Genomic DNA, 26526 nt, shown 5'->3' with positions numbered 1-26526 from the left:
TTTGTGGAGTCTTGGTATGTCATCAATGACTCGTGCAAGTTTCTACAAATGTACATGGAGAGCATTCTAACTGGTTGCATCACCGTCTGGTATGGAGGGGCCACTGCTCAGGATCAGAAAAAGCAGCAGAAAGTTGGAAACTCAGCCAGCTCCATCATGGGCACTGACCTAGTATCAAGGATCCTTCAAAAGGTGATTCTTCAAAAAGATGGTCTCCATCATTAAGGAGCCCCATCACCCAGGACATGCCCTCTTCTCAATGTTACCATCAAGGAGGAGGTACAGGAGGCTGAAGACACACACTCAACATTTCAGGAACAGCTTCTTCCCCTCTGCCATTAGATTCCTGAAGGGACAATGAACATATGAACACTACCTCACTCTTTTTTGATCCCCTTTTGCACCACTTATTTGATTGATTTTTTAATATATTTTTACATATATTATATTGATTACAATGTACTGCTGCTGCAAAAGAACAATTTTCACGACATATGCCAGTGATACTAAACCTGATTCTGATTCTGATTCAATGATTAGTTTCAGTCATCTTAAACTATCAGTTGAAGGTGGAGGGGCAGGTCGTGTTGAGGAGGCAGAGAGGCTGCGGGAGGACTTTGACAGATTTGGAGTTGTGTCAGGTGGTCATGCACTTTGTTGTAACTGTGACAAGTCTGGTCATGACACAGCCCAGCCCAGTACAGTGCAGTGGTCTGCAAGGATTGCAAACAAGAAGGTCACAAGACAGGTGACTGCCAGGAGGAGAAATACTACAACCTGGAGACACTCACAACACGCTGGAGGAACCCAGCAGGTCGGGCAGCATCAGTGGAAACGATGAGTCGACATTTCGGGCCAGAACCCTTCGTCAGGACTGTAGAGGGAAGGGGCAGAGTCCCTATAAAGAAGGTGGGGGAGGGTTGGAAGGAGAAGGCTGGTAGGTTCAGTTGAAAAAACAGTAATCTGAAAGACAAAGGGGTGGGGGAGGGGAAGCAGGGAGGTGATAGGCAGGAAAACAATGGGTAGTAGAAGGAGGCGGGACCATGAGGGAGGTGATAGGCAGGAAAACAATGGGTAGTAGAAGGAGGCGGGACCATGAGGGAGGTGATAGGCAGCTTGGGGAGGGGGGCAGAGTGACATAGGGATAGAGGAAGGGAGGGGGAGGGAACTACCGGAAGTTGGAGAATTCTATGTTCATACCAAGGGGCTGGAGACTACCTAGACGGTATATGAGGTGTTGTTCCTCCAACGTGAGTTTAGCCTCATCACGGCAGCAGAGGAGGCCACGTATGGACATATCTGAATGGGAGTGGGAAGCAGAATTGAAGTGGGTGGTTACCGGGAGATCCTGTCTGTTCTGGCAGACGGAGCGGAGGTGCTCGACGAAGTGGTCCCCCAGTCTGCGTGGGGTTTCACCGATGTAGCAGGGGCCGCACCGGGAGCACCAGATGCAAAAAGGCAGGCCATATCGACAAAGACTGTTCAAAATGTGCTGGCACCGAGGCACGGGTAATAAAATGGGGAGCTGACACAAAGAATGCCCAGACAAATATCAATGTGTCAGGATGAAGCAAGTGTAGGATATCAGTGACCATGCAGAGGAAACACCAGACAGGAGAGGAAAAGGCAGAAAGGGGATCAATGGATGAGGCAGGAATTCTGCTGACCATTCACCAGCCCTGGGAGACTTGGGACAGCACAAAGACCATCAGCTCCCTGGCCCCAGGAGACTGGGAGTAGCATAGTGCCTTGGCAACACCAGCTCTGGGAATTGAAGTTGTACATCGACCTCTGACCACCACCCCCCACCCCAAGCTCTGGCAGGCTTGGAGCCATCACTCCTCCCCTCCAGTTCCGGGAGTCCAGGAGCAGACGAATGTCCAGCATACCCCAGCTCAGAGAGGCAGAGGGTGTGGGTTGACCAGTGCAGGATGTTGGAAGGGGACCAGGACCAACTTACCCTCAGGCACAGCACCAGCATCGCCACACTGGTGGGAGGATCATCCTCAGTTCCTGAGCCCGCAGTGTGGCAATTCACCAAGTCCGTGGGCATGACGGCTCAGGCTGAGTGACCTGGACAAGAAATGTGATTAAAGAACTAATGCCTTATTGTAAAATTGGCATTTTGAACGTAAGCAGTGTAAAGAGAACAGTGTGATGTGTCAACACCTTATAGTAACTGGTTAAGGTCAACGTCAGTGTGACGTTTTTACAGGAGTGTGGGCAAACACACTCTGCAACTACCAGAGTTGGTTGTGATGGTGGCCCCATGGTCTGTCTGTGTGTTTGGGGGCAACGATTGTCATCCTTCTGGCCAGGAATTCTGTTACAAGGTGACAACTTCTCAATCACCCAAGTCAGAGAGGTGGTTGGGGGGGGGGGTGGCTCCTTGTGGCATACATAATGTACTGAAACACTCTGCTCTGGTTAATTAACACGTACACCTCACCCGTGTGGAGCGAGAGACTGGCCATCCTCGAGCCGCTCCCACCACTGCCGGTGACGTCACAGCTGGTCATTCTGGTTGGTGACTTCAACTGCGTCATCGATACAGCGGGTAGTGCCGACAGCAGGCTGGACAGCTCCTCCACATTCCTGATGAAAACAGTTAAAATAGACAAGCTGCACAATGCCTTCAGCACCCCTTCAGAAGGATGGTGATGGTTTACTGACTGAGTTGTACTCGGCTACGTGGGACTGATGGGCCCAAACCTGCTGGGAGTGTACAATGCAATACTTCCAGCTGGCAGCACGTCAGACTCCATGAGGAAGGGCAGCATTCCCCTCATATACAAGTAATAGGGGCAAAGGGGTGACATCAGAAATCCAAGACCCATTTTACTGTTGAATGTAGACTATAAGATCCTGTCTGAGGCCATCACCAATAGGGAAAAATATGTTTTAGGATGGGTGATTCACCCAGAACAAACCTGTGATGTACCTGGCAGGAAGATCTCCTCCACAATGTCCATCAGCACAGGTGCACCACACGGCTGTGTGCTTAGCCCCTGCTCTACTCACTTTACACTGATGACTGTGTGGCTACGTACAGCTCCAACGCCATTAGTCCGTGAGCCCGTAGAGTTGGTCGGTACCATCTGAGGGGATTAATGCTCATAGTGATTTTTGGCAACGTATAGATCTCTGGAGTTAGAAAATATGTGATAGCATTGCACCAGTGGTAGCTTTATGTGTGCAATCATGCATTCTATAACGCTACCCTAAAATAAGCATTTCTGAAAAGTAGCCAATATAAAGTACAACATGTATATTCAACCTAGTGGTATTTTGTCATCAGTGATCCCTCCACATTGAAATTTGTCACAATGATAGCTGAGTTCAAGCACTTTCTATCAAATGTTGTTATAAAATTCTACATTGAAAACAATGTCATTGGTGGCACTCGCAGTACAGTACCCAATTTCAGTAGAATCATTCATTTCATTTTTAGAAAAATATTTACCCGTTGTTTATTTTGGAAAAGTCAGTAAAAACCCTAGGACACATATAATCACATGGATTTGTGGAGAATTTATTCAGGAATTCAAATCAGTAATCACCTTTTGTATATGTATATTCCATATTAACATCAGTACAGCAAAAAATGTTACCTCACTCCCCGCCCCGACCCAAAAAGTTAAAAAACCTCATTTGGAGAGATTTCTGGAGTTTTATCAATGTCATGATATTTTCCATATTGTTGTATCAAATCAAAACAATCTTAAGCTTTTGTCATAGCATATAGAATTACAGTACAATAATTCAAATGTGGGGTTCCACACGGCCATAGCCTAGGTACCATTTGGTTGTAAAATGAATATATTTAATCAAAGACTGCTTTCCAAACTTTGTTTCCCATACTTTCATAACCTATTAATAATCATAATAATTTTCCAAGTCTTCCACGTCTTCCACATCTTCATCTGAACTTTCCACACTCTCTGAGGTGGATGCCTGGTTCTCACAGTCTGCCAGTCTACACATGTCAGTACAGCTGAGGCCATTTGCGACACACACACATCTTGGGAGTGAACATTTTTCTGGACAGTTACAGGCCAGTAGATCCAGGATGGCATCGGGTGCCGGCTGGCCTTCCATCCAGTGCACCACCAACTGTTCAGCTTCCTCTCTCTCTCCATCTTCCATCCTCTGCCAACAGGGCTTGGCACTTGTGGGTCCTTCTCCAAACATCTTCTCCATATACCAGCCTGGTAGTTGGCTCACTGTGCATGTTTTGTTAAGCAGTCCTTGCATGGTGGGAGTTGATGACTTTCGATTTCACCATTTTTGGCACAGAAAAGGTGATACCTGAGCTCATTGACCTTGGTGGTCGATGCTTTTGGGACGTACAGAAGACATGTAAATGCCTCCAGTTTGTCCATCAGTTCTGGAGAGAGGTCCCATTCCTGACCCAACTCTAAGAATGTGTCCTGAGTTTCCCTGTTGCTGGTCAGAATTTTTAAGGCACTTGTCTTCCCTTTGCCTGCAAAATCGCTTACAGTGTCACATCCTGTATATGTGAGCAACCCGATGAGAGCCCTACAAACCTCTATGCCAACAGCGGCAGCAAGCTTCCTGATGTCTACAAGCCTTGTACGGGTTCTAGTGACACACTTCTGGAACAATGGGGCCTCAATCCAGTCACAAAATGCTAAAGACATGATAAAGACATCTGTGTCTTCTGAGCAGATCACTACAGATTGGTATCCCTCTCTCGTGGCATGGGCAGCATGGAGAAGTAGGCGGCCATCTGCTTCTTCTTGTTGACACTGAAGAGCTGACACCTCCTCACTGTCTTGAGATGTGATTCTGTAACATTTGTCATTCACAGTTGCATACAGAATCTTCTCCTGTAGCTTTGCTCTGTACTCTGCCTTCCTCCATTCATGGGCTATGAAGCTAATGAGACTATTTTTGTTACTGACTTTGGTCAGGAACCTCCTCCACTGTCTCACCATCTGTGTGCCTGTGATACCTTGCAACTCATGACCAGTCTCTTCACCCCGTAGAGATCTTTCACTATTCTTGATAGAATTCTCCTTGTATATGTCGAACACAACATCTATTCTGCTACTCTGACTGTCTTCCCTCAGAGCCATAACTGGAATTGTTGTGGCAAAATCTCTGAAAGTAACATGATCACCTTTCACTCTTTGGACCAAGTTCATTCCATCAATCACTGCAGCAGTGTTTCCTGGGAGTTGCTCTCCTACTGCTACATTTTTCTGCAAGGTTGTGGCTAAAGTAGCTTTATTTGTCTTTCTCAGCGATCGTTCTGGTGTGGACAGGGCCCAGTGCAATGGCCCAAGGGGATGACGAAGGATATCATCCATATGTAGACTGCGCCCTTATGCCATCACTATGATGCGTCCAAACAAAGACCTGTCTGCTTTCAAGATGATCGCCCTCCCATTTGATTTCACTTCTCTCTTCTTACACATATCATTGAATGTTTTCAGCTTGTTGGTTTTCATTGTGTCATGGAATTTCTTTGCTGGTGGGTCTTCCTCCAGTCTCTCATCCTTGAAGATTGCATAGCTTTGCTCACCAATCTCATATGGCTTCATCAGGTTGGAGGCAATGTCCTTGGGGCTGCCTTTGCCATTGAGATGCTGATGAGGTCCCGCTTCTCGCAAATGGGTTGACCCATTCATGTATGAGGCTAACCATTGCTGAAACTGCTTCCTCATCTTTCTGGATTCTTGTCTGCTGGAGCTCCGCATGACAAAACTCTGATTTGTTGCCTTACACCATCTCCCTTAACTGTCCCAGGAATGCACTGCGGTGCTCAGTTGTTATCTAGTAATGCTTGATAGCTCCAGCATTCAGGCTGAACCGTGATCTGCCTCCAGGAGTCTGTGTGTCTTTGTTCACTGTGGCTTCAATAGCCTGGTCCACAGGGATCTGCCCAAAGAGGTTGTTACTTGACAGCTGCACTGAAAATTGGCCTGTCTTGTAGGCCTCATACACAGAAGGATTCTTCTCTGGGAGGTTCATCTTCTGAGCAAAGTAAGGGGACAGGTACCTGGCATAATTCATCTTATCATTGGCAAAGCACCATGGGATCATGGTTCTTATAGCATGGAGGTGCAACTCCCAGTCCCCCTCACGAGAGGTGCACAGAAGCCCCAGTACCATGTTCTCTACCATGTCAATGTACGATATCAAGAATGCGAATCGCTCTCCATTGTTGAGACAGAGGTGTTCCAGAAAGTCTGTCCACAGGGTTATCAGCTCAGCTAAGAGTGGACTTCACAGCAGATTGTTCAACTTCTTTTGGTTCAAGTCATTGGCCATGTCGTTCACATGGTCTAAGAATGCTTTGATCATTGCACTCCTCTCTGGAATGTTGTCCTCAACCCACGGTGTGAACTCTGCCCATGCGAGTCTCATCAGTGCTTCACAGATGTACTTGTGACCCTGACAGCACGATTGTAGTGTTTACCATCAAGGACTCCATTGATGGACCCCTCTGCGACAATTCCAGCCTCTATGCATACGTCCTTTAGACCAGCATCCTGAAATCGCTTTCCTAGGATGGCTAAGGCATTACGTATGGTATGGAATGTCCCCATCCTGAGAAGAATGTTGGAGAAGTGCTTTTTGTGCTTCCAGGCGATTTCAGTGACTTTTGCATAGAGTGCTTGATCCATGACTACCACAATTGTTTCTAGATGAAGTTCCTTCCTCATCAGCTCTGATTGGTTCAGGATCTCTCATTTCATTTTAAAATCTTTTTATTGATATATAATCTTCTACAGCTATAAAATACAGAAATTCAACAAATTAGTGTATGTATGTATATATATATATATAATTAATAAAGCTGAAGAAAAAAAACTTATACTAATGGAACAAAAATTTATAAAAGAAAAAGAAGGAAAAAAGAGAACCCCAGCTAACTTAAAAAAAACCCCATTAACTATAAAACAAAAAAAAAGAGAAAATAAAACCATTAGGAACCAACTCCCAGAGCAAAATGTCTTACAATCATTTATATATATATATATATATATATACTAAAGAAGAAAAAGAAAACAACAACCGCCAAATCACATTTATATAACATAAAATTGGAAGGAAACCATGTAAATTAATTAAATTTAAATGATAATATTTAGCAAAAGAGCCCCAGCTTCTCTCGAAATCAAATCAGGGATCAAAAGTTCTACTTCTAATTTTTTCCAAACTAGGACATAACATTACTTGGGAAAACCATTGAATTACATTGAATTAGTGCAGGAGCAGAGGTATCTTTCCACTTCAATAAAATAGCCCTTCTTACCAACAATGTAATGAATGGAATTACATGTTGGTTTGGAAATGAAATACCCTGAATATGATGCGGAACTATTCCAAATAGAACAGTCAATGTATTAGGTTGTAAATTAATTTTTCAAAGCTTTAGAAATTGTAGAAAATGCAGATTTCCAAAAAGATGGCAATGAGGCACATGATCAGAACATATGTGACAAAGTAGCTACTTCATTTTTGCACCTAACACATTAATTATCTTTTTTAGGAAATATTTTGGATAGCCTTTCCTCTGTTAAATAATAACAGTGAACAATTTTAAACTGAATTAAACAATGATTGGCACATATCGAAGAAGAATTAACCATTTTCAGAACTCGCAACCAATCTTCCTTAACAAAAGTCGTATTAAGTTCTCTCTCCCAATCTTGTTTAATCTAGTGAGAGGTTATCTTTTTGTAGTAAAAATAAATTATAAATTCTACCAATGGAACCTCTCACTAAGGGATTCATATTCAGAAATGGTGTCCAACAAATCAGATTCTTTCATATATGGAAAGGTAGAAACATATTCTTTTAAAAAATGTCTAACCTGTAAATATTGCAAGAAATGTGTATGAGAGAGAGTGTATTTGCTAATTAACTCTTCAAAAGACACCAATCGACCATCACTAAATAAATCTGCAAAAGAACAAATCACCTTATTTCTCCATAAAAGAAAGATGGGATCAGTAATTGAAGGTTTAAACAGCAAATTTCGAAATACAGGACTAGACAATTTAAATTGTTTAAAATTCAAAGAGTTGCGAAACTGAAATCAAATCCGTAAGGACTGTTTAATAACAGGGTAGAAATTTAAATTGGAAATTTTAGCAAGTTGTAAAGGTAATGGAGCTCCTAATAGTGAAGTTAAATAAAATTGATTAATAGCTTTAAATTCCAAATTAATCCAATATGGTTTTTGGTTCTTATTGAGCCAATATATCCAAAAACATAATTGTCAAATATTAACAGCCCAATAATACAATCTTAAATTAGGTAGCGCGAGTCCACCATCTTTTTTAGATATTTGTAAATGAAATTTATTAACTCTTGGTTTTTTATTATTCCAAATAAAGCACAAGATATTAGAATCAATTTGATCAAAAATTTCTTTGGTTAGAAAGATAGGAATATTTTGAAAAATATATAGAAATCTAGGTAAAATCATCATTTTCACAGCATGAATATGACCTATTGAAGAAAGTGTAAGAGGATTCCATCTAGAAAATAATTGTTTCATAGAGTCCAATAAAGGAACTAGATTATCTTTATAAAGATCTTTATTTTTGTAATGATAATACCCAAATATTTAAAAGAATTCACAATTCTAAATGGAATATCCTTATATATAAAAACAGGAACACTTAAAGGGAACAATTCACTTTTGTTTAAATTAAGTTGATATCCTGAACATTTTCCAAAATCATTCAATAATTCCAAAAGATTAGGAATAGATTCTTCAGGATTTGAAATATAAACCAAAAGATCATCTGAACAAAGAGAAATCTTATGTATGGTCCCATTTATAGAAATACCATGAATACTTTTAGCTTCACGAATTGTTATAGCCAAAGCCTCCAATGCGAGATTAAATAATAAAGGACTTAATGGACACCCTTATCGAGTACCTCGTAAAAGTGAAAAAAGGGAGACCTAAGATTATTAGTAATAATGGTAGCGATAGGGTTCTTATAGATCATTTGAATCCACAAGTCCATTCAACTCTATCAAATGCCTTTTCTGCATCCAGAGAAATAACACATTGGGGTGTTTTGGATAATGGTGAATATATAATGTTCATCAATCTCCGAACATTAGAAAAAGAGTAACGGCCTCTAATAAAGCCAGTTTGATCCATAGAGATAATTTTAGATAAAATGTTTTCCAAACGATTAGCTATTATCTTGGAAAGAATTTTAGCATCCACATTTAATAGCGAAATAGATCTATAAGATGAGCATTCAGTAGGATCTTTATCTTCCTTAAGGATTAAAGAAACAGAAGCTTCATAAAAAGAAGAGGGTAAATTATCTTTCTCAAAAGATTCATGAAATATTTCCAAAAGGTATGGAGAAAGTAATTTTTGAAATTTTTTGTAAAATCCTACCGAATAACCATCGAGTCCAGGAGCTTTACCTGATTGCATTGACCATATAGCTTTCTGAATTTCATGCTCGACAATTGGAGCATCAGGGGTCTGTTGATCTTCAGCAGTAATTTGAGGAAATTCAATCTTATATAAAAAAGCTTTCATTTTAGAGGGATCTGCTGGAAACTGAGATTTATAAAGATCGGAATAAAAATCCTGAAAGATATTATTAATAACTTCAAATTACTTATTATATTTCCATTAACTTTACGAATCTTTAAAATTTGTCTTTTAGTTTTAGCAGCCGTTAATTGGGAAGCTAATAGCCTATTATTTTTATCCCCAAAAATATAAAACTGACTTTTTAATTTAAGCAAATATCCTTCAATAGGATAAGTTAATAATAAATTATATTGTGATTGTAGTTCCACTCTTCTTTTAAGCAAATCAATGTTTGGAAAGATTGTCTTAATATTATCTAATTCTTTAATTTGTTTAGCAATTTTATCTAATTCTATTCTTGTCTGTTTCTTCAACTTAGCTAAATAAGAAATAATCTGACCACGTAAATAAGCTTTTAACGTATCTCAAATTACTAACTTTGAGACGTTTCCTGTATTATTAAAGAGAAAATACTCTTTTATCTGAGTTTCAATAAACTCAACAAAATCTGAACTTTGTAACAAATGTTGTGGAAAACACAAAGGTGGTCTTGTAGAAACAACATCTTTCAAATCAAATATTAAATTTCAAGGAGCATGATCAGAAATAACAATTGCATCATATTCACATTTCTGAACATTAAGTCAAGTCAAGGGTCGGCTATAAAATATTCAATTCTCAAATATTTATTATGAACATGTGAAAAAAAGGAATACTCTCTATCAGTAGGATGCATATGTCTCCAGACTTCAATTAAAAAGGAATTAATAAGTGATGCAGATTGATTAGGGAGTTGATATCTAGATGATGATTTATCTAACAAGGGATTTAAGTGAGTATTAAAGGCGGGAGGAGAAGATGGCAGCGCGATGTAGCGCGCACAGCTCTCCGGTGAAATGATATCGTATCTGTTAAATAGGGGCCATGGACAATTCTGATTTGATGGAGACAGACGTGAGCAGCACAGAGGAACATTTGAAGAAATTTCTGAAATGCCCGGCTCGCTACCGCTGCTACTGTGTGATCAAGAATCTCCGGAGGGAAGGCCCTAAAATCCCCGGCTTTGCCTGCTGCTGGTGACAGAGGCTGAGGTCGAAGCATTCAGATAGAGATGGTGCTCGGTACTCGGTGTCGGAGGGCTGAACAGAGCTCGAAGTTTTCGGACGACTCTGAGTCGGAGTGTGGTCAGGCATGGCAGGGAGAGTTTTCTTCCTTCTCCCGTCTGTGTGAGATGTGGGACTTTCGAGAGACTTTGAACTTTTTACTGTGCCATGGCCTGTTCTTCATCAATTTATGGTATCGTTGCACTGTTGTAACTATATGTTATAATTATGTGGTTTTTGTTAGTTTTTCAGTCTTGGTCTGTCCTGTGTTTCTGTGATATCACACCGGAGGAATATTGTATCATTTCTTAATGCATGCATTACTAAATGACAATAAAAGAGGACTGCGTGTCCTCATAATCTAATCTAATCTATTAAAATCTCCACCCAATAATAACATAAATTCATTTAAATCAGGTAATAGAGCAAAAATATCTTTAAAAAATGAAGGATCATCAGTATTTGGTCCATATATATTAACCAAAACCATTTTCTTATTGTAAATTGTTCCTTTAACAATCAAAAATCTACCATTAATATCAGATATAATATCCTCCTGATTAACGGGAATATTGGAATCAATAAAAATGGTAACACCCCTAATTTTACTTTGAGAGTTTGTGTGAATCTGAAGATCCTTCCAAAATTTAAAAATCGATTGTTATCACATAACCTGACATGCGTCTCTTGCGCAAAGATTATATCAGGTTGGAATCGATTAATAATTTTAAATGTTTTCTTACGCTTAATAGGATGATTCCAACCACGGACATTCCAACTTAAAACATTTAACTGTTTAACTAACATCATGAAACTTTATATCTAGAGAAAACAATTAAACACATGTCAGGATAAAGAAATTTTGAATGGTTGTGATAAACAACAACTATAACAATTTGTGAACGCTCCGGAATTCCATAATGGGAATAAAAAATAGACATAAAAAAAGAGAAAAACCCACCCAACCTCCAAAGCCCAGAAGTAAGTCGATATTAATCGACACAAGCCCCAAGAAATGCATAGAAGCAATCATGAACTCCACCTGCCTAAGTAAAAGGTACAAATTTTAAAAAAGTAATCTGTCTCCTTCTCCCAGGTATGCGACTCATTACAGTCGACATACAACCCATTACAATTAAATGAGAAAAAGCAGTTAACAGAAATGACCTTCAATTTGGAAAGTAACCTTCATAACACTAAATAAGAAAAAAAAGCACTTCCAAAACAATTTCTTGAAATAGTTGTATAGAAGAGAAAACACCGCCATCTTTAAATTTTTACATCTATAAAATGTAACAAAAAACCCGAATAGTAGTTAAAAGTTCTTAACAAAAACATACAAAGCAAAAAGAAACAATTAATTCATATATGTAGCAAACGGAAAGAAATTCTAAACGGTTTAAAATTTCTACAGTCTTCCAATAGATCCCATAAGATATCTTCTAAACTTAAAACCGTCCAAACCAGTGTATTTCAAAGATAAAGGTACTTTTTAATACCAAGACTTTCTGTACTTCTCAATTCTTTTGATCTCATCATTCCTTATATTGCAAAACAATCGAATAATTGTAAGTCTTTTAAACTTCAGGCTTCGGACTCATCTGGGAGAGAATTAATAAAACGCAGTACATCGGCTGGATCTTCAAAGATACGAACCCCAGTGTCTTTAGTGAAAAGCCTTAATTTAGCTGGATATAAAGAAGGAAGGGATACATCTGTTTTTGAAAGGCCATTCGCATTGCGGTCGCGAATTCAGAACGTTGCTGAACAACTTTGCATGGAAAATCTTAAAAGAAACAAATCTCAGAGCCTTGAAATTTAAACAGTCTTTGTTTTTTGCCAGTTTAATAATACGGTCTTTGTCTCGAATACGGAGGAAATGCGTGATAACATATCTGTTTTCACCTTCTCTCAGTTCCAACCCTATGGGCTATTTAATTGTCGGGCAATCATGAAAATGCCTCAGGAAATAGAGATTGAAACGTTTTAGCAAAATAGTCCAGTATGTCGGCAGATTCTGATTTCTCTTTCAATCCAACAATTCGAATATTATAACGACGATAACGAGCTTCCAAATCAACAATCCAACGTTGTGCTTTTTCCAAACGAGAGGAAATATCAGCCGCATTACGAGTTACTTCTTTAAGATCCAAGCTCAAAGAATCAATTTCTTCCTCCAAAGGAAGAAGGAAGTTGAGTTAATTCAGCGACGATAGAGCTCATTTGACTCTCTAATCTTTTAGCCCAGGTTGGCTCTTCAGAAGCTTCGTCAGTTTTTTTGGATTTACCATTACCTATATCGGGATTCCTTTTAGTGCTTCTCAAGGTAGCCATAGTTATAACTACCACTTTGAAAGTTCCGACTGAATAAAGTTAAAATTTCAAAGTTTAAGTCGGGAAAGGGAGAAATTAAAGGCAGACAGAAAGACACTGTGTCTTACATGTCCACAGGCGGAAGGCGGAGTCGGTTCAGGATTTTTAATACTGTGGTCAACTCTGTGGCTGGTGAATTGATTGTTGGCAGATACCCAACAATATCTTGTGAGATTGGTTCTTGGTCCCTGGTGCTGATATTAAAACCAGTCCAGCTTGGGATTATCTGATTCTCTGGATCTGTTTGCCTTGCAAGTGTCCACACCAGGTTCTTCTTGCAAGCAAGAAGAGCAGCTTCCTTGGTTTCCTGGACACAGTGTTCCCTGTTGGGAGAGGCTGTGGGCCCATGCAGAAAGCTACCACCTCTGCAATGCTATCACATATTTTCTAGCACTAGGGGTGTATACCTTGCCAAAAATCACTATAAAAATTATTCCCCCCAGATGGTACCACCGGACCAAATTTGGGGTCCTGGCTCACGGACTAAAAATAAATCCACTTAAACCTCAATACAACAGAAACAAATGCTAAACTTAATGTGTTTCCTCGGTTGTGGGTAACCATCTCACTTGAGCATTGCTCCTGTCGTAATCGTGAATATTCCCATCCCTGTCTTCCCATACTCACAATCACACCAGAAGAGGAGGTTAAAGAATAGATGTGACATTCCTGACACTTGTTCTCCTGAGGCCTTTCAGATCTGGTTCAACTTTAATTTAGTTTTTTAATTCAATTTTAAGGCACAATATTTAGATTAGGGCACATAGATAACAGAGCGACTATCTACCATCGTCAGATACTGCTACAATACGGAGATTACCCACAAACAAACCCTCATGAAGATCTGCTGGTTAAATTATGTGACCTCGGCTTGCTGAGGGGATCGGGCCTGCAGTCCTAGGAGTCGTCTGATGCCGGTAGCCGGAGGTGGGGAACGTCGTAAGCGGTGTGCGAGGAAGCGGAGGCGAGATAAGCGGGAGTCCATCCCAGGCAAAAAGCAAGCCCTAGCCGGCCGGATCTTCCGTCCATTCTGCTCTCCAATGTCCGCTCCCTGGACAATAAATTGGACTACATCCAACTCCAACGAAATACTCGGCAGGAGTACAGAGTCTGCTGTGCCTGTGTTCTCACCGACGGAATTCTGGATGCCGCCGTTCAGCTTTCTATTTACGTAACAGTTTCTTCCCCCAAGCCATCAGGCTCCTCAATACCCAGAGCCTTGACTGACACCCTCTGCTGTGCCTATTGCTGACTATTGTGCCCCACTGTGTCTGTTGTCTTGTTTATTATTTATTGTAATGCCTGCACTGTTTTGTGCACTTTATGCAGTCCTGAGTAGGTTTGTAGTCTAGTGTAGTTTTTGTGTTGTTTTACGTAGTTCAGTGTAGTTTTTGTATTGTTTCATGTAGCACCATGGTCCTGAAAAATGTTGTCTCGTTTTCACTGTGTACTAGACCAGCAGTTATGGTCGAAATGACAATAAAAACTGACTTGACTTGAAAACATGACAGATGTGTGACCTGACTTCATGTCCTCTTCATCACCACTGCAGGCAGCCTCTAACCACATAGGTAGCTTTCAATCTCTGATCAGAACCAGCAAGTAACCCAACCTGCCATACAAAACAGCTCTCTGAATTACCGCGCGTGGCACGGTGGTGTAGTGGTTAGCACAACACTTTACAGAACCAGTGACCTAGGTTCAATTCCTGCTGCTCTCTTTAAAGAGTTGTACATTCTCCCCGTGACCGCGTGGGTTTCCACTGTGGGCTCCAGTTTCCTCCCACAGTCCAAAGACCTACCGGGTGGTAGGTTAATTGGTCATTGTAAAATTGTCCCATGATTAGGCTGCAATTAAATAGGGGCTTTGCTGGGTGGTCTGGTTCCAAGGGCCAGAAGGTCCTATTCCGCGCCAAATCTCAATAAATAAATAAAACTAAATTTCTGCCAACTTTTACATATGGAGTTTTTTCTAAAAGGTCTTTTTAAAATTATGCCAAGTCCAAAAGAGTATTTAGTAAGTCAAGACTTGTGTCAGTTCATGGTCAGTGTCTACCGCCATTAACTGATTACTGATTCCCCACTAAATTAATCTCTGATTAAATGGACAGTTCAAGTTCGAGTATCTGAACATTTATATACAGGTATAAATAGACTTTTTTCAGCAGCAGTGCAAAGCATTGAAAGTTGAGGACAAAGATAAGTTAACGTAAATTTAAATTAATATAAATAATGCAATTTAGTTGTTTATGTTTACAACAATACTAGTGCAAGTTGAAAGAGAAAGAAATGCAGTCCAAGGTTCAATTAGTGTTTAGATTGACTCAAAAACCCGATGGCAGTGGGAAAGAAGCTGTTGTTGAAACCTGAGGTATAGGTCTTCAGGCCTCTGTTCCTCCTGCCTGATGGCAACATCGAGAAGAGGAAATGGTCTTGATTGTGTGGGTCCCCGTCTTCCTGAGATATTGCTTCTGTCGGACATTCTCGATGGTGGGGAGAGCTGTATCTGTGTCGGAACAGGACCAAAGAGCTGACCCTACTCACTTCCTTGGTCTCAATGACACTGGCCACCAGGCTGTTGTTATGACACCTCTCTACAGCCGACTCCCATCTCAGCTCTGCATGCCACCTCATCAACAGTGGTGTGATCGGCCAATTTGTTAAGAACTATGCTTAAACAGATAGCTGTAGGCATAGAGAGAATGAAATCACACAGCCCTGAGGTGCCGCCGTGTTGAAGGTCTGTGAGAAGGAGATGAGGTTTTCAGTCCCCACTGGATACAGTCAGGATAAAAGCAAAAGAGAGAGCATATAATGCAGCAATAATTAGTGCATGGATATAGTATTGGGAAGGCAAATACAAAAAAGGAAAAAGGAGAGAAAAGATTAACTATCAAACTAGTCACTAGACTCTGAGGAATGGAAAATTACAAATGTCACTCTTTAAGAAGGGAAGGAAACAAAAGGCTGGAAATTATAGGCCAGTTAACCTGATTTCATTGGTTAGAAAGATGTTGGAGTCCAATACAAAGGATGCAGTTTCAGGGAACTTGGAGCCTTATAATAAAATAAACCAAAGTCAGCAAGGCTTCCCTAAGTGGAAACCTTTCCTGATTAATCTGCTGGAATTCTTTGAGGAATTAACAGGCAGGATAGACAAAGGAGAGTCAGTAAATGTTGTTTACTTGGATTTTCAGAAGGCCTTTAACAAGATGCTGCACATGAGGCTGCTCGACAAGATAAGAGCCCATAGCATTACAGGAAAGATGCAAACATGGATAGAGGTTTGGCTGCCAGGCGGGAGGCAAAGAGTGTTTTTTTCTAGTTAGCTGCTGATTAAGTAGTGCAGTTTTGCACAGGTCATTGTTTGGACCACTTCTTTTCACGTTACATGTTAATGATTTGAATGATGGAATTGATGGCTGAGTGGCCACGTTTGTGAACGATACAAAGATAGGTTGAGGGGCAGGTAGTGCTGAGGAAGTAGGGAGTCAGCAGAAGGACTTAAAAAGATTAGGAGAAATGGCAAAGAGGTGGTATTTAGAACATCATAACGGGAGGTGTATGGCCATGCACTTTGGTTGAAGGAATAAAGGAGCAGACTCTTTTGTAAATGGGGAGCAAATTCAGAAATTAGAGGGGAGCAAAGTGACTTGGGAGTCCTTATGCAGGGCTCCCTAAAGGTTAACTTGCAGATTGAATCGGTGGTAAGGAAACCAAATGCAATGTTAGCATTCAGTTCAAGAGGACGAGAGATTCACAAGAATGATCCCGAGAATGAAAGGGTTAATGTGTGAGCTTTTTGATGGCTCAGGGCCTGTAGACGCTGGAGATTAAAAGAATGGGGGTGGGGGGGATCTCATTGAAACCTGTTGAATTTTGAAAGACCGAGTTGTCGTGGAGAGGATATTTCCTACAGTGGGGGAGACCAGAGGGCACAGACTCAGATTTTGAAGATGTCACTTTAGAACAGAGATGAGGAGGAGGGTGGTGAATCTGTAGAAGCCATCACTCTGGACGGCTGAGGAGACCAAGTCATTGGATATATATAAAGTGGAGATTTATAGGTTCTTGATTAGTCGGGGCCTCAACAGTTATGGACAGAAGGCAGGAGAATGGGGTTGAGAGGAAAAATAAATCAGCCATGATCAAATGGCAATGCAGACTTGATTGGCGTAATTGTCTAATCTGTGGGGTTATCTAATCTGCATTGTCTAATCTCTTTAATCTGCCTGTTCTTGTAGAAATTAAAGATACCATCACACATTGGACAAACTGACACGTCATTGATCCCATTCCAGTTAGTGTAAAATGGATGGTAAATCCCCCAGTGATCACAAAATATCCAACCTTAAAAATGAGCTCATTTATCAGTCCTTTGTCAAAATCTCCACCTGGAGAATATTTACCATAGAACCACAGGACACTACAGTACAGTAAACAGGCCATTCAGCCCTTCTAGTCTGTGCCAAAACTTTATTCCACTAGTCCCATTGACCTGCACCCAGTCCATAACTCCCCAGACCTCTCCCATCCATGTATCTATCCAATTTATTCTTCAAACTTAAGAGTGAGCCCACATTTACCACGTCAGATGAAGCTCGTTCCACACTCCCACCACTCTCTGAGTGAAGAAGTTCCCCCAATATTCCCCCTAAACCTTTCCTCTTTCACCTAAAGTCATGTCCTCTCGTATTTATCTTTCCTAATCTAAGTGGAAAGAGCCTACTCGCATTTACTCTGTCTATACCCCTCATAATTTTGTAAAACTCTATCAAATCTCACCTTATTCTTCTACGCTCCAAGGTATAACCTGTTCAATCTTTCCCTGCAAATCAACTCCTGAAGACCCAGCAACATCCTACTAAATCTTTTCTACACTCTTTCAATCTTACTGATATCCTTCCTATATTTAGGTGACCAGAATTTGGTCGTCAGAATCAGGTTTATTATCACCAGCATGTGTCGTGAAATTTGTTAACTGAGCAGCAGCAATGCAATGCAATACATTATATGGAAGAGGAGGAGAAAAATAAATAAATAAATAAATAATGGTGTACGTATATTGAATAGATTACAAATCGTGCAAAAAGAGAAATAACATGTATTTAAAAAGTGAGGTAGTGTTCACGGGTTCAATATCCATTTAGGAATCGAGTGACAGAGGGGAAGAAGCTGTTCCTGAATTGCTGAGTGTGTGCCTTCAGGCTTCTGTACCTCCTACCTGATGGTAAAAGTGAGAAAAGGGCATGCCCTGGGTGCTGGAGGTCATTAATGATAGACGCCGCCTTTCTGAGACACCGCTCCTTGAAGATGTCCTGAGTACTTTGTAGACTGACTAAATTTACAACCCCCTGCAGCTTCTTTTGGTCCTTTGCGGTAGCCTCCGCCCCCATACCAGACAGTGATACAACCTGTCCGAATGCTCTCCATGGTACATCTATAGAAGTTTTTGAGTGTATTTGTTGACATACCAAATCTCTTCAAACTATCATCAATGTACAAACATGCTTCAGGTGAACATTTTGACAAAGGACTGATAAAACTCAATAATGGGTTCAATAAAAAACACACACACCTCGTATGTCTTAAAGAATTAATCTGTTTATTTAAATCAGAGATCGAATTTTTTTTATCAGATTGATGGTGGCAGTTATTGATAGTGGACTGATACGGATATAGATTCAACAACCTATATTGCATCTCATTAATCAGTAGTTTCTCCTTTAGATAAGCTGTCAAAACCTTCAATCTGGATCAACGGCAGCTCTCTGCATTCCACCATCCAGCTCAGCTGTAATGTTGATGGAGATTCTCCGTGCTACCAATGGCGGAAAGATGGAAGAGAGGTCTCCCAGGATCAGTTGATGGATGGTAACAAAAGCCTTGTTATCCGGAGCGCTTCCAGAAGTGACTGTGGAACTTACACCTGTAATGTCACCAACCCTGTCAGCTCTGTCCAGGCAAACTACTCGCTAACTATTCACGGTAAGCTTGTTTATTTATGACATCATGAGGTTACAGTTCATTATCACCTGCTGTTGGTGGGCTTTTGAACACAGTCTGTGCAAATCTGTAGAGGAGCAGAGAGAGTAAAAGTTAATCAAAACTCTTTTAACTACAAACGTTTGTATAAGTTATAAGCAGTTTAATAGAATATAAAATGAAAAAAAAATCCTCCTGAAAATGGGAGCGTTGGTCTGTTTCCTCGATTCATAGAAGCTGTCCCTCGGACAATGAATAGGATGGCGATGGGACATGTAGGGCTAGGTTGCCCTATGAAACTAAATTTCCCTCGGGATTAATAAAGCATATCTATCTATCTGTCTATCTATCTATCTATCTATCTATCTATCTTGCTGGAACCTGGACTGTTTCCTCACAGTGAGGTGGGCAGGCAGAGCCCACTGCAGGTCAAATCACAATAACAGTTCCTTCAGCCCATCATCCGCTTTAGTTCAAGAGCCTGATGGTTGAGGGGTAACAACTGTTCCTGAGCCTGGTGGTGTGAGTTCTGAGGCTCCCGTACCTTATTCCTGATGGCAGCATTGAGAAGAGGGCACGTCCTGGGTTCTAGTGGTCCCTGGTGATAGATGCTACTTTCCTGTGAGAACAATTCATGTCGATGTACTCAATGGTAGAGATGGACTGGGCTGTATGCACTTCATTTTGTAGGATTTTCCATTCAAAGGCACTTGTGTTTCCAGACTAGGCTGTGATGTAGCCAGTCAATATACTCTCCACCACACATCTACAGAAGTTTTAGATGTCATACTGAATCTTCGCAAACTCCAAAGGAAGTAGAGGAGCTGCGATTCTTCATATACACACTTACATGCAGGGCCCAGGACAGATCCTCCAAAATAATAACACCAAGGAATTTAAAGTGGCTAACACTCTTCACTTCTGATCCTCTGATGAGGACTGTCTCATGGACCTCTGGTTTCCTTCTCCTGGAGTCAATAATCAGCTCCTTGGTCTTGCTGACATTGAGTAAGAGGTTGTTGTTATGGAACCACTCAGCCAGATTTTCCATCTCTCTCTTATATGCTAATTCAACACCACTTTTGACAGTGATGTTATCAGTAAACTTGAACATGGCATTGGAGTTGTGCTAAATCGCATAGTCAGAAGTGTAAAGCGAGTAGATCTGTGGACTAAGCACTCAGCTTTGTGGTGTACCTGTACTGATGGAGATCATGGAGGAGATGTTTGTGCAAATCAGAACTGACGGGGTCTGCAAGTAAAGATATCGAGGATCCAAGTCCACAAGGAGGTGTTGAGGCTGAGATCTTGAAGCTTATTGATTATTTTTGAAAGGATTATGATATTGAATGCTGAGCTGTATTTGATAAAGAGCATCCTGAAGTACCCACCTTTGCTGTCCAGATAAGTTACTGAGTGATAATCATTGAGACATGTTGCCATGTTCTTCTTAGGCACCAGTATAATTGAAGCCTGCTTGACGCAGGTGGGTACCTCAGACTTCCGAAGCGACAGATTAAAGGTCTCAGTGAACACTCCAGCCAGTTGATCAGCCAGGTACTGCGCCTGGGCTGAGTATTTTCATGTGTTCACCCTCCTGAAGTCTACTTGCATGTTAGCCTCTGAGATTGAAATCACAAGAAGATCAGAGCCTGTGGGAGTTTGTGAAGGTTCTGCCACATTTTGATGGTCAAATTGAGCTTGGAGAGCATAGAGCTCATCTGCAAGTCAGGCCACACTTAGATCCCCTCCAGTTCACCTACCAGCCCCGACTAGCAGTTGAGGATGCCATCGTCTACCTGCTGAACCGTGTCTACGCCTTCCTGGACAAGCCAGCGAGCACTGTGAGGGTCATGTTTTTTGACTTCTCTAGTACGTTCAACACCATCTGCCCTGCTCTGCTGAGGGAGAAGCTGACAGCGATGCAGGTGGATGCTTTCCTGGTAATTCTTGATTACCTGACTGGCAGACTACAGTACGTGTGCTTGCAACACTGTGTGTCCGACAAAGTGATCAGCAGCACTGGGGCTCCACAGGGGACTGTCTTGTCACACTTTCTCTTCACCATTGACACCTCGGACTTCAACTACTGCACAGAGTCTTGTCAACTTCAGAAGTTTTCTGATGACTCTGCCATAGTTGGATGCATCAGCAAGGGAGATGAGGCTGAGTACAGGGCTACGGTAGGAAACTTTGTCACATGCTGTGAGCAGAATTATCTGCAGCTTAATGTGAAAAAGACTAAGGAGCTGGTGGTAGACCTGAGGAGAACTAAGGTACCGGTGACCGCTGTTTCCATCCAGGGGGTCAGTGTGGACATAGTGGAGGATTACAAATACCTGGGGATATGAATTGACAATAAACTGGACTGGTCAAAGAACACTAAGGCTGTCTACAAGAAGGGTCAGAGCCGTTTCTATTTCCTGAGGAGACTGAGGTCCTTTAACATCTGCCGGACGATGCTGAGGATGTTCTACGAGTCTGTGGTGGCCAGTGCGATCATGTTTGGTTTTGTGTGCTGGGGCAGCAGGCTGAGGGTAGCAGACACCAACAGAATCAACAAACTCATTCGTAAAGCCAGTGATGTTGTGGGGATGGAACTGGACCCTCTGACGGTGGTGTCTGAAAAGGGGATGCTGTCCAAGTTGCTTGCCATCTTGGACAATGTCTCCCATCCACTTCATAATGTACTGGTTGGGCACAGGTGTACATTCAGCCAGAGACTCATTCCACCGAGATGCAACACAGAGCGTCATAGGAAGTCATTCCTGCCTGTGGCCATCAAACTTTACAACCTCTCCCTTGGAGGGTCAGGCACCCTGAGCCTATAGGCTGCTCCTGAACTTATTTCCTGGCATAATTTACATATCACTACTTAACTATTTATGGTTTTATTACCATTTAATTATTTATGGTGCAACTGTAACGAAAAGCAATTTCCCCCGGGATCAATAAAGTATGACTATGATTATGACTATGACTATAAGTGAAGCCCTGATGAGTCCTGTGTCATTTGATTTAATTTTATAAGAGGTGATGGTATTCAAGCCCTGCCACAACTGTTGAACATCCTTCATTGATTCGAGTTTAGTCTGAATTACCACTTCGCCCATGAGATGACTTTCCGGAGATCGTACTTAGACCTCTTGCAACTTACCTAGTTACTAGACTTGAATACCTCTGGTAAGGCCCTCGGCAGATTGTGCATCTCATGGTTCATCCAGGCCTTCTAGTTGGAGAAGATTCTGAATGATTTTGTAGGAACACACTCATCTACAACTGCTTTAATAAAGTCCATGACAACCATGGTGTATTTGTTGTCCTTATCTCTGGAGCTTTGCTTTCTAGCCTCTGCCTGTATGCAGGTAGGAGAAGGCAGCCAAGTGATCAGATTTAACAAAATGTGGTCTGGGCATGGAACAGCAGGCATTCCTATAATAGAGATCTAGAGTGTTGGGACCTCTCGTGCTACAGGCTATATGCTGATGATAATTAGGCAGGCTTTTCTTCAAACAAGTCTGGCTGAAGTCCCTGACTATGATATGAAATGCATCAGGAATTGTGTGCAGACGTGTTCCAATACTGCTGTTTAGGTACCTGTTGTTTTGATGTTGTTCCTTATTCTGATCTTCACTTTGACGTTTCCCGTTCCTCTTTGAATAGCACTGAATCAAAAGGGCTGAAGCCTGTCTCCAGAATTTAAAGAAACAATCCTTAGTGCAGCATTGAAAAAGGCTCGCAAACTTAAACGTGCTGTTTTCAGAATAGAAATCAATCCATGCTCCCGTCTGTCACCTCATCTTGTCAGAGGACACTTGAGTTTCACACTTATAAAAGTTGATAGGTTCTTGATTAGTTGAGGCACGAAGGATTACTGGAGAAGGGCGGAGACTGGGCTGAGAGGGAAATGCATCAGCCATGATGAAATGGTGGAGCAGACATGATGGGCCAAATGGCCTAATTCTCCTTGTATATCTTATGGTCTTCTGGCCTTATAAGACAAAAGCAGAATGAGAAGATAAGTTCTTTCAGGTGTTAAGGCCAACGATCGTCAACCAAAGTCACAAAGAATAGTTTACCTATTGGTCTATTGAAGTACCTTGATCTATTAATGGTCTATTGAAGCCTGTTGTGTGAAGACTGTGGCTGTGGCTGAGGTTCTTCCAATTCAACTCTACCATGTACACTGAGAAAAATCTTCTGAGTTTATGGAAAGCGTGTTGAAAACATGAGGTCTTTCTTTTTATCTCTGAATAAGCTCACCAAAGAGACTGAACTTGTGTTGGCAATACTTGGTTGTCATGACAACAGTGTCTCGTTTGTTCCCTTCAGAAAGCATAAAGATGTCAGTCTTGGCTTCCAGGCAAGCTTTTCTAGTGTCATTATAGCACTGGCATTTACCCAGCCTGTGGAAAAATGCCCGAGTGTGTTGTGTTCACAAAACCCTGAACAACTCCAGTCCAGGTAATTACCACTCACAGTGAAGAGAAACATAGTGAAAAGTGTGGTTGACAATGCTACCAAACAGCACGAACTAACCATTGTGGATGTTGTCACGATCACTTGGCTCTAAACTTTTTCACGCCCTTGCTCCAAGGAGCTGAATTCCAGAGGGAGAGAGATAGACTTTGATATCAAGGAATAATTTAATCAAGTGAAGCAACAGGGTACCCCAGTGGCACTGAAGTCAAGGAACATTGGAAGGTGTATCGTCCAGTAGTTGGAGACATACCTCACACGAAAGAAGATGGCTGGGACATGAAATGGAGGTCAATCATTGCACAGTTGTTGCAGCCCCACTGTTTGGTCTCCTCAGGACAGTGGCCCCTCGCCCAACCTCTTTCCATTGTTAATTGGTCACCTTCCACTCTATCGCGTAGCTGGAGGTGAGGATGGTTACTGATGACTGTGCAGTGTCTATTTCAATTGGTAGCTGGTCAGCCAAAAGGAAGTATCGAACTCCAGCCTGCAACAAGACCTGTACAACACTCAGGCATCCGGCACTGAATATTAGAACACAGAATTTAGAACACTACAGCTGAGTACAGGCCCTTCAGCCCACAATTTTGTGCCAAACTTTTAACGTACTCTAAGCCCAATCTAACCCTTTCATCCTACAAAACTTTCAGTTTTTCTATCATCCATATGCCATGTAAGAGTTTGCTAGAATACCCTTAATGTATCTGGTACCATCTCTGGCAGGGTGCTCCATGCACTCACACTCTCGGTGTAAAAATAATGTACCTCTGACATCCCCCCCTCACTCTATGTCAATAAGACCAAGGAACTGATTGTAGACTTCAGGAGATGGAAACCAGAGGTCCATGATCATCAGAGGATCAGAACTGGAGAGGGTCAGTAACTTCAAATTCCTGGATGTCACTATCTCAGAGGATCTGTCCTGGACCCATCAAATAATTATTATTGTGGGGAAAGCACGACAGCACATCCTCCAGAGTCTGCAGAGCTCCAACATATCAGCAAAAACACTGGCAAACTTCTATGGATGTTTGCTGACTGGCTGCATTATGGCCTGGTATGGGAACACCAATGCCTTTGACCATTGTAGCATGTGTAGAGAGATTTCAAAACCCTCCCAACTATTGAGCTCATCTACATGAAGCGTGGTCGTAGAAAAGCAGCATCCATCATCAAAGATCCTCACCACCCAGGCCGTGCTCTTTTCTCGCTGCTGCCATCAGGTAGAATGTACAGCTGTCTCAGGACTCACACTACCAGGTTCATGAACAGCTACTACCCTTCAACCATCAGGTTCCTGAACAAAAGGGGATAGCTGCACTCATTTATGGACTCTGCTGTATTGTTATTTCATGCTTGTTATTTATTGCTATTTATTTATATCTGCATTTACACAGTTTGCTTACCATTTCTGATGTTTACAGTTACTGTTCTATGGATTTGCTAAGTATGCCTGCAGAAAAAGAATGTCAGGGTTGTATAAGGTGACATGTTTGTTAGTAAATTGTACTTTGAACTATACTACCCTCAAATTACCTTAAAATCATGCTCCCTTGTATTAGCAATTTCCACCCTGGGTAAAAGTCTCTGGATGAGCACTCAATCTGTGTCTCTTATCATCTTATAGGCCTCTATCAAGACATCACTCATCCTTCTTTGCTCCAGAGAAGAAAGATCCAGCTCATTCAATCTATCCTCATAAGCTCTGTTCTCTAATCCATGCAGTGGCCTCGTAAATCTCATCTCCATTCTCTGTAAGGCATCCACTTACTTCCCATACTGCAGCAATCAGAAGTGAACACGATATTCCAAGGGTGATCTAAACAGGGTTTTATAGAGTTGCAACATTACCTCGTGGCTCTTGAACTCAATCTCCAGCTAATGAAGGCTAACACACCATTCTCCGTAACAACCCTGGCAACTTGTGCACTAACTTTGAGGGATCTGTGGACATGGACCTGAAGAGCTCTCTGTCATTCTATGCTCCTAAGAATTCTGCTATTTTCCCTATAATGATGCCTTCAAATCTGACCTTCCTAAGTTAATTCTTTGACATTTTTCCAGGTTAATTTTTCTATCTGCCTCTTCTCAGCCCAGTTCTGTTTCCTGTCAGTATCCTGATGGAACCTATGGCAACTGTCTACATTATTCTCAATTCCACCAGCCTTTGTGTCATCTTCACACGAACCCACCCACATACTAACACACCCTTCCACTTGCTCACCCAAGTCATTTATAAAAAGCACAAAGAGCAGGGATTCTACGTAGCAGGAGAGATGTGTAGCAGGAGAGAGATTTAAAAGAAGTGCAGGAGTGCAGTCAAGACATGCTGCACACCACAGTTCCCAAGGAGACATTTCATTGTGCAGGATTAGACACTTGGTATGGTCCAATAAAGAGAAGTTATATTTAAGCAGAGCAACAAATGTGGGAATGGCCAGTGTGTGAATGGGCCAGAGTTAGATCAGGCTTTGGCAAGGAGAATTGAAGGCTGTAGGTAAAGTTTCATTTGGTTTAGTTTTCTTTCTTTCTTATTGCATAGTTAGAGCAGTGTGGATGCCAGGGAGGAAAATGGAATGCTCCTCTTGCGGGATGTGGGATTGCAGGGAGACCTCCAGTGTCCCTGATGACTTCACCTGCAAGAAGTGCATCCAGCTGCAGCTTCTATTAGACCATGTTAAGGAATTGGAGCTGGGGCTGGATGAATACTGGGTCATTTGGGAGGCTGAGGGATTAATTGACAGGACATACAGGAAGGTGGTTACACCCAAGGTGCAGGACACAAGTAACCATCAGGAGGGGTTATGGTCTTATGGTCTACTGGGAAGGGGGTAGGCAGCCAACAACTGGTACACCACTTTGGATACTGTTGAGCGGAGGGAGGGTGATGACCTTGCAGAGGAAAGCCACAGAGGTCAGGTCTCGACACTGAGTCTGGCTCTGTGGCTCAGAAGGCAAGCGGGGGAGGGAGGGTGGAGCAGAGGCGAGCAGTAGTGATAGAGGATTCGTTGATTAGGGGAACAGAAAGGAGATTCTGTGG

At 41.8% G+C, this 26526-nt stretch overlaps 1 protein-coding gene across 1 annotated transcript in view; it reads left to right on the top strand.

Moving 5' to 3' along the window:
* The window catches only part of LOC134346682 (uncharacterized), a 75215-nt gene that overhangs the window by 22272 nt on the left and 26417 nt on the right, over positions 1–26526 (top strand). Inside the window, exon 3 of the mRNA XM_063048189.1 lies at positions 18753–19010. Within this exon, the coding sequence (XP_062904259.1) occupies positions 18753–19010 (258 nt within the window). The remainder of the gene's footprint in view (positions 1–18752; positions 19011–26526) is intronic.

Source organism: Mobula hypostoma, chromosome 5, assembly GCF_963921235.1.
Source record: "Mobula hypostoma chromosome 5, sMobHyp1.1, whole genome shotgun sequence".
In the NCBI taxonomy this organism is placed as follows: Eukaryota; Metazoa; Chordata; class Chondrichthyes; order Myliobatiformes; family Myliobatidae; genus Mobula; species Mobula hypostoma.
This window is presented reverse-complemented; position numbering and strand designations above follow the sequence as displayed.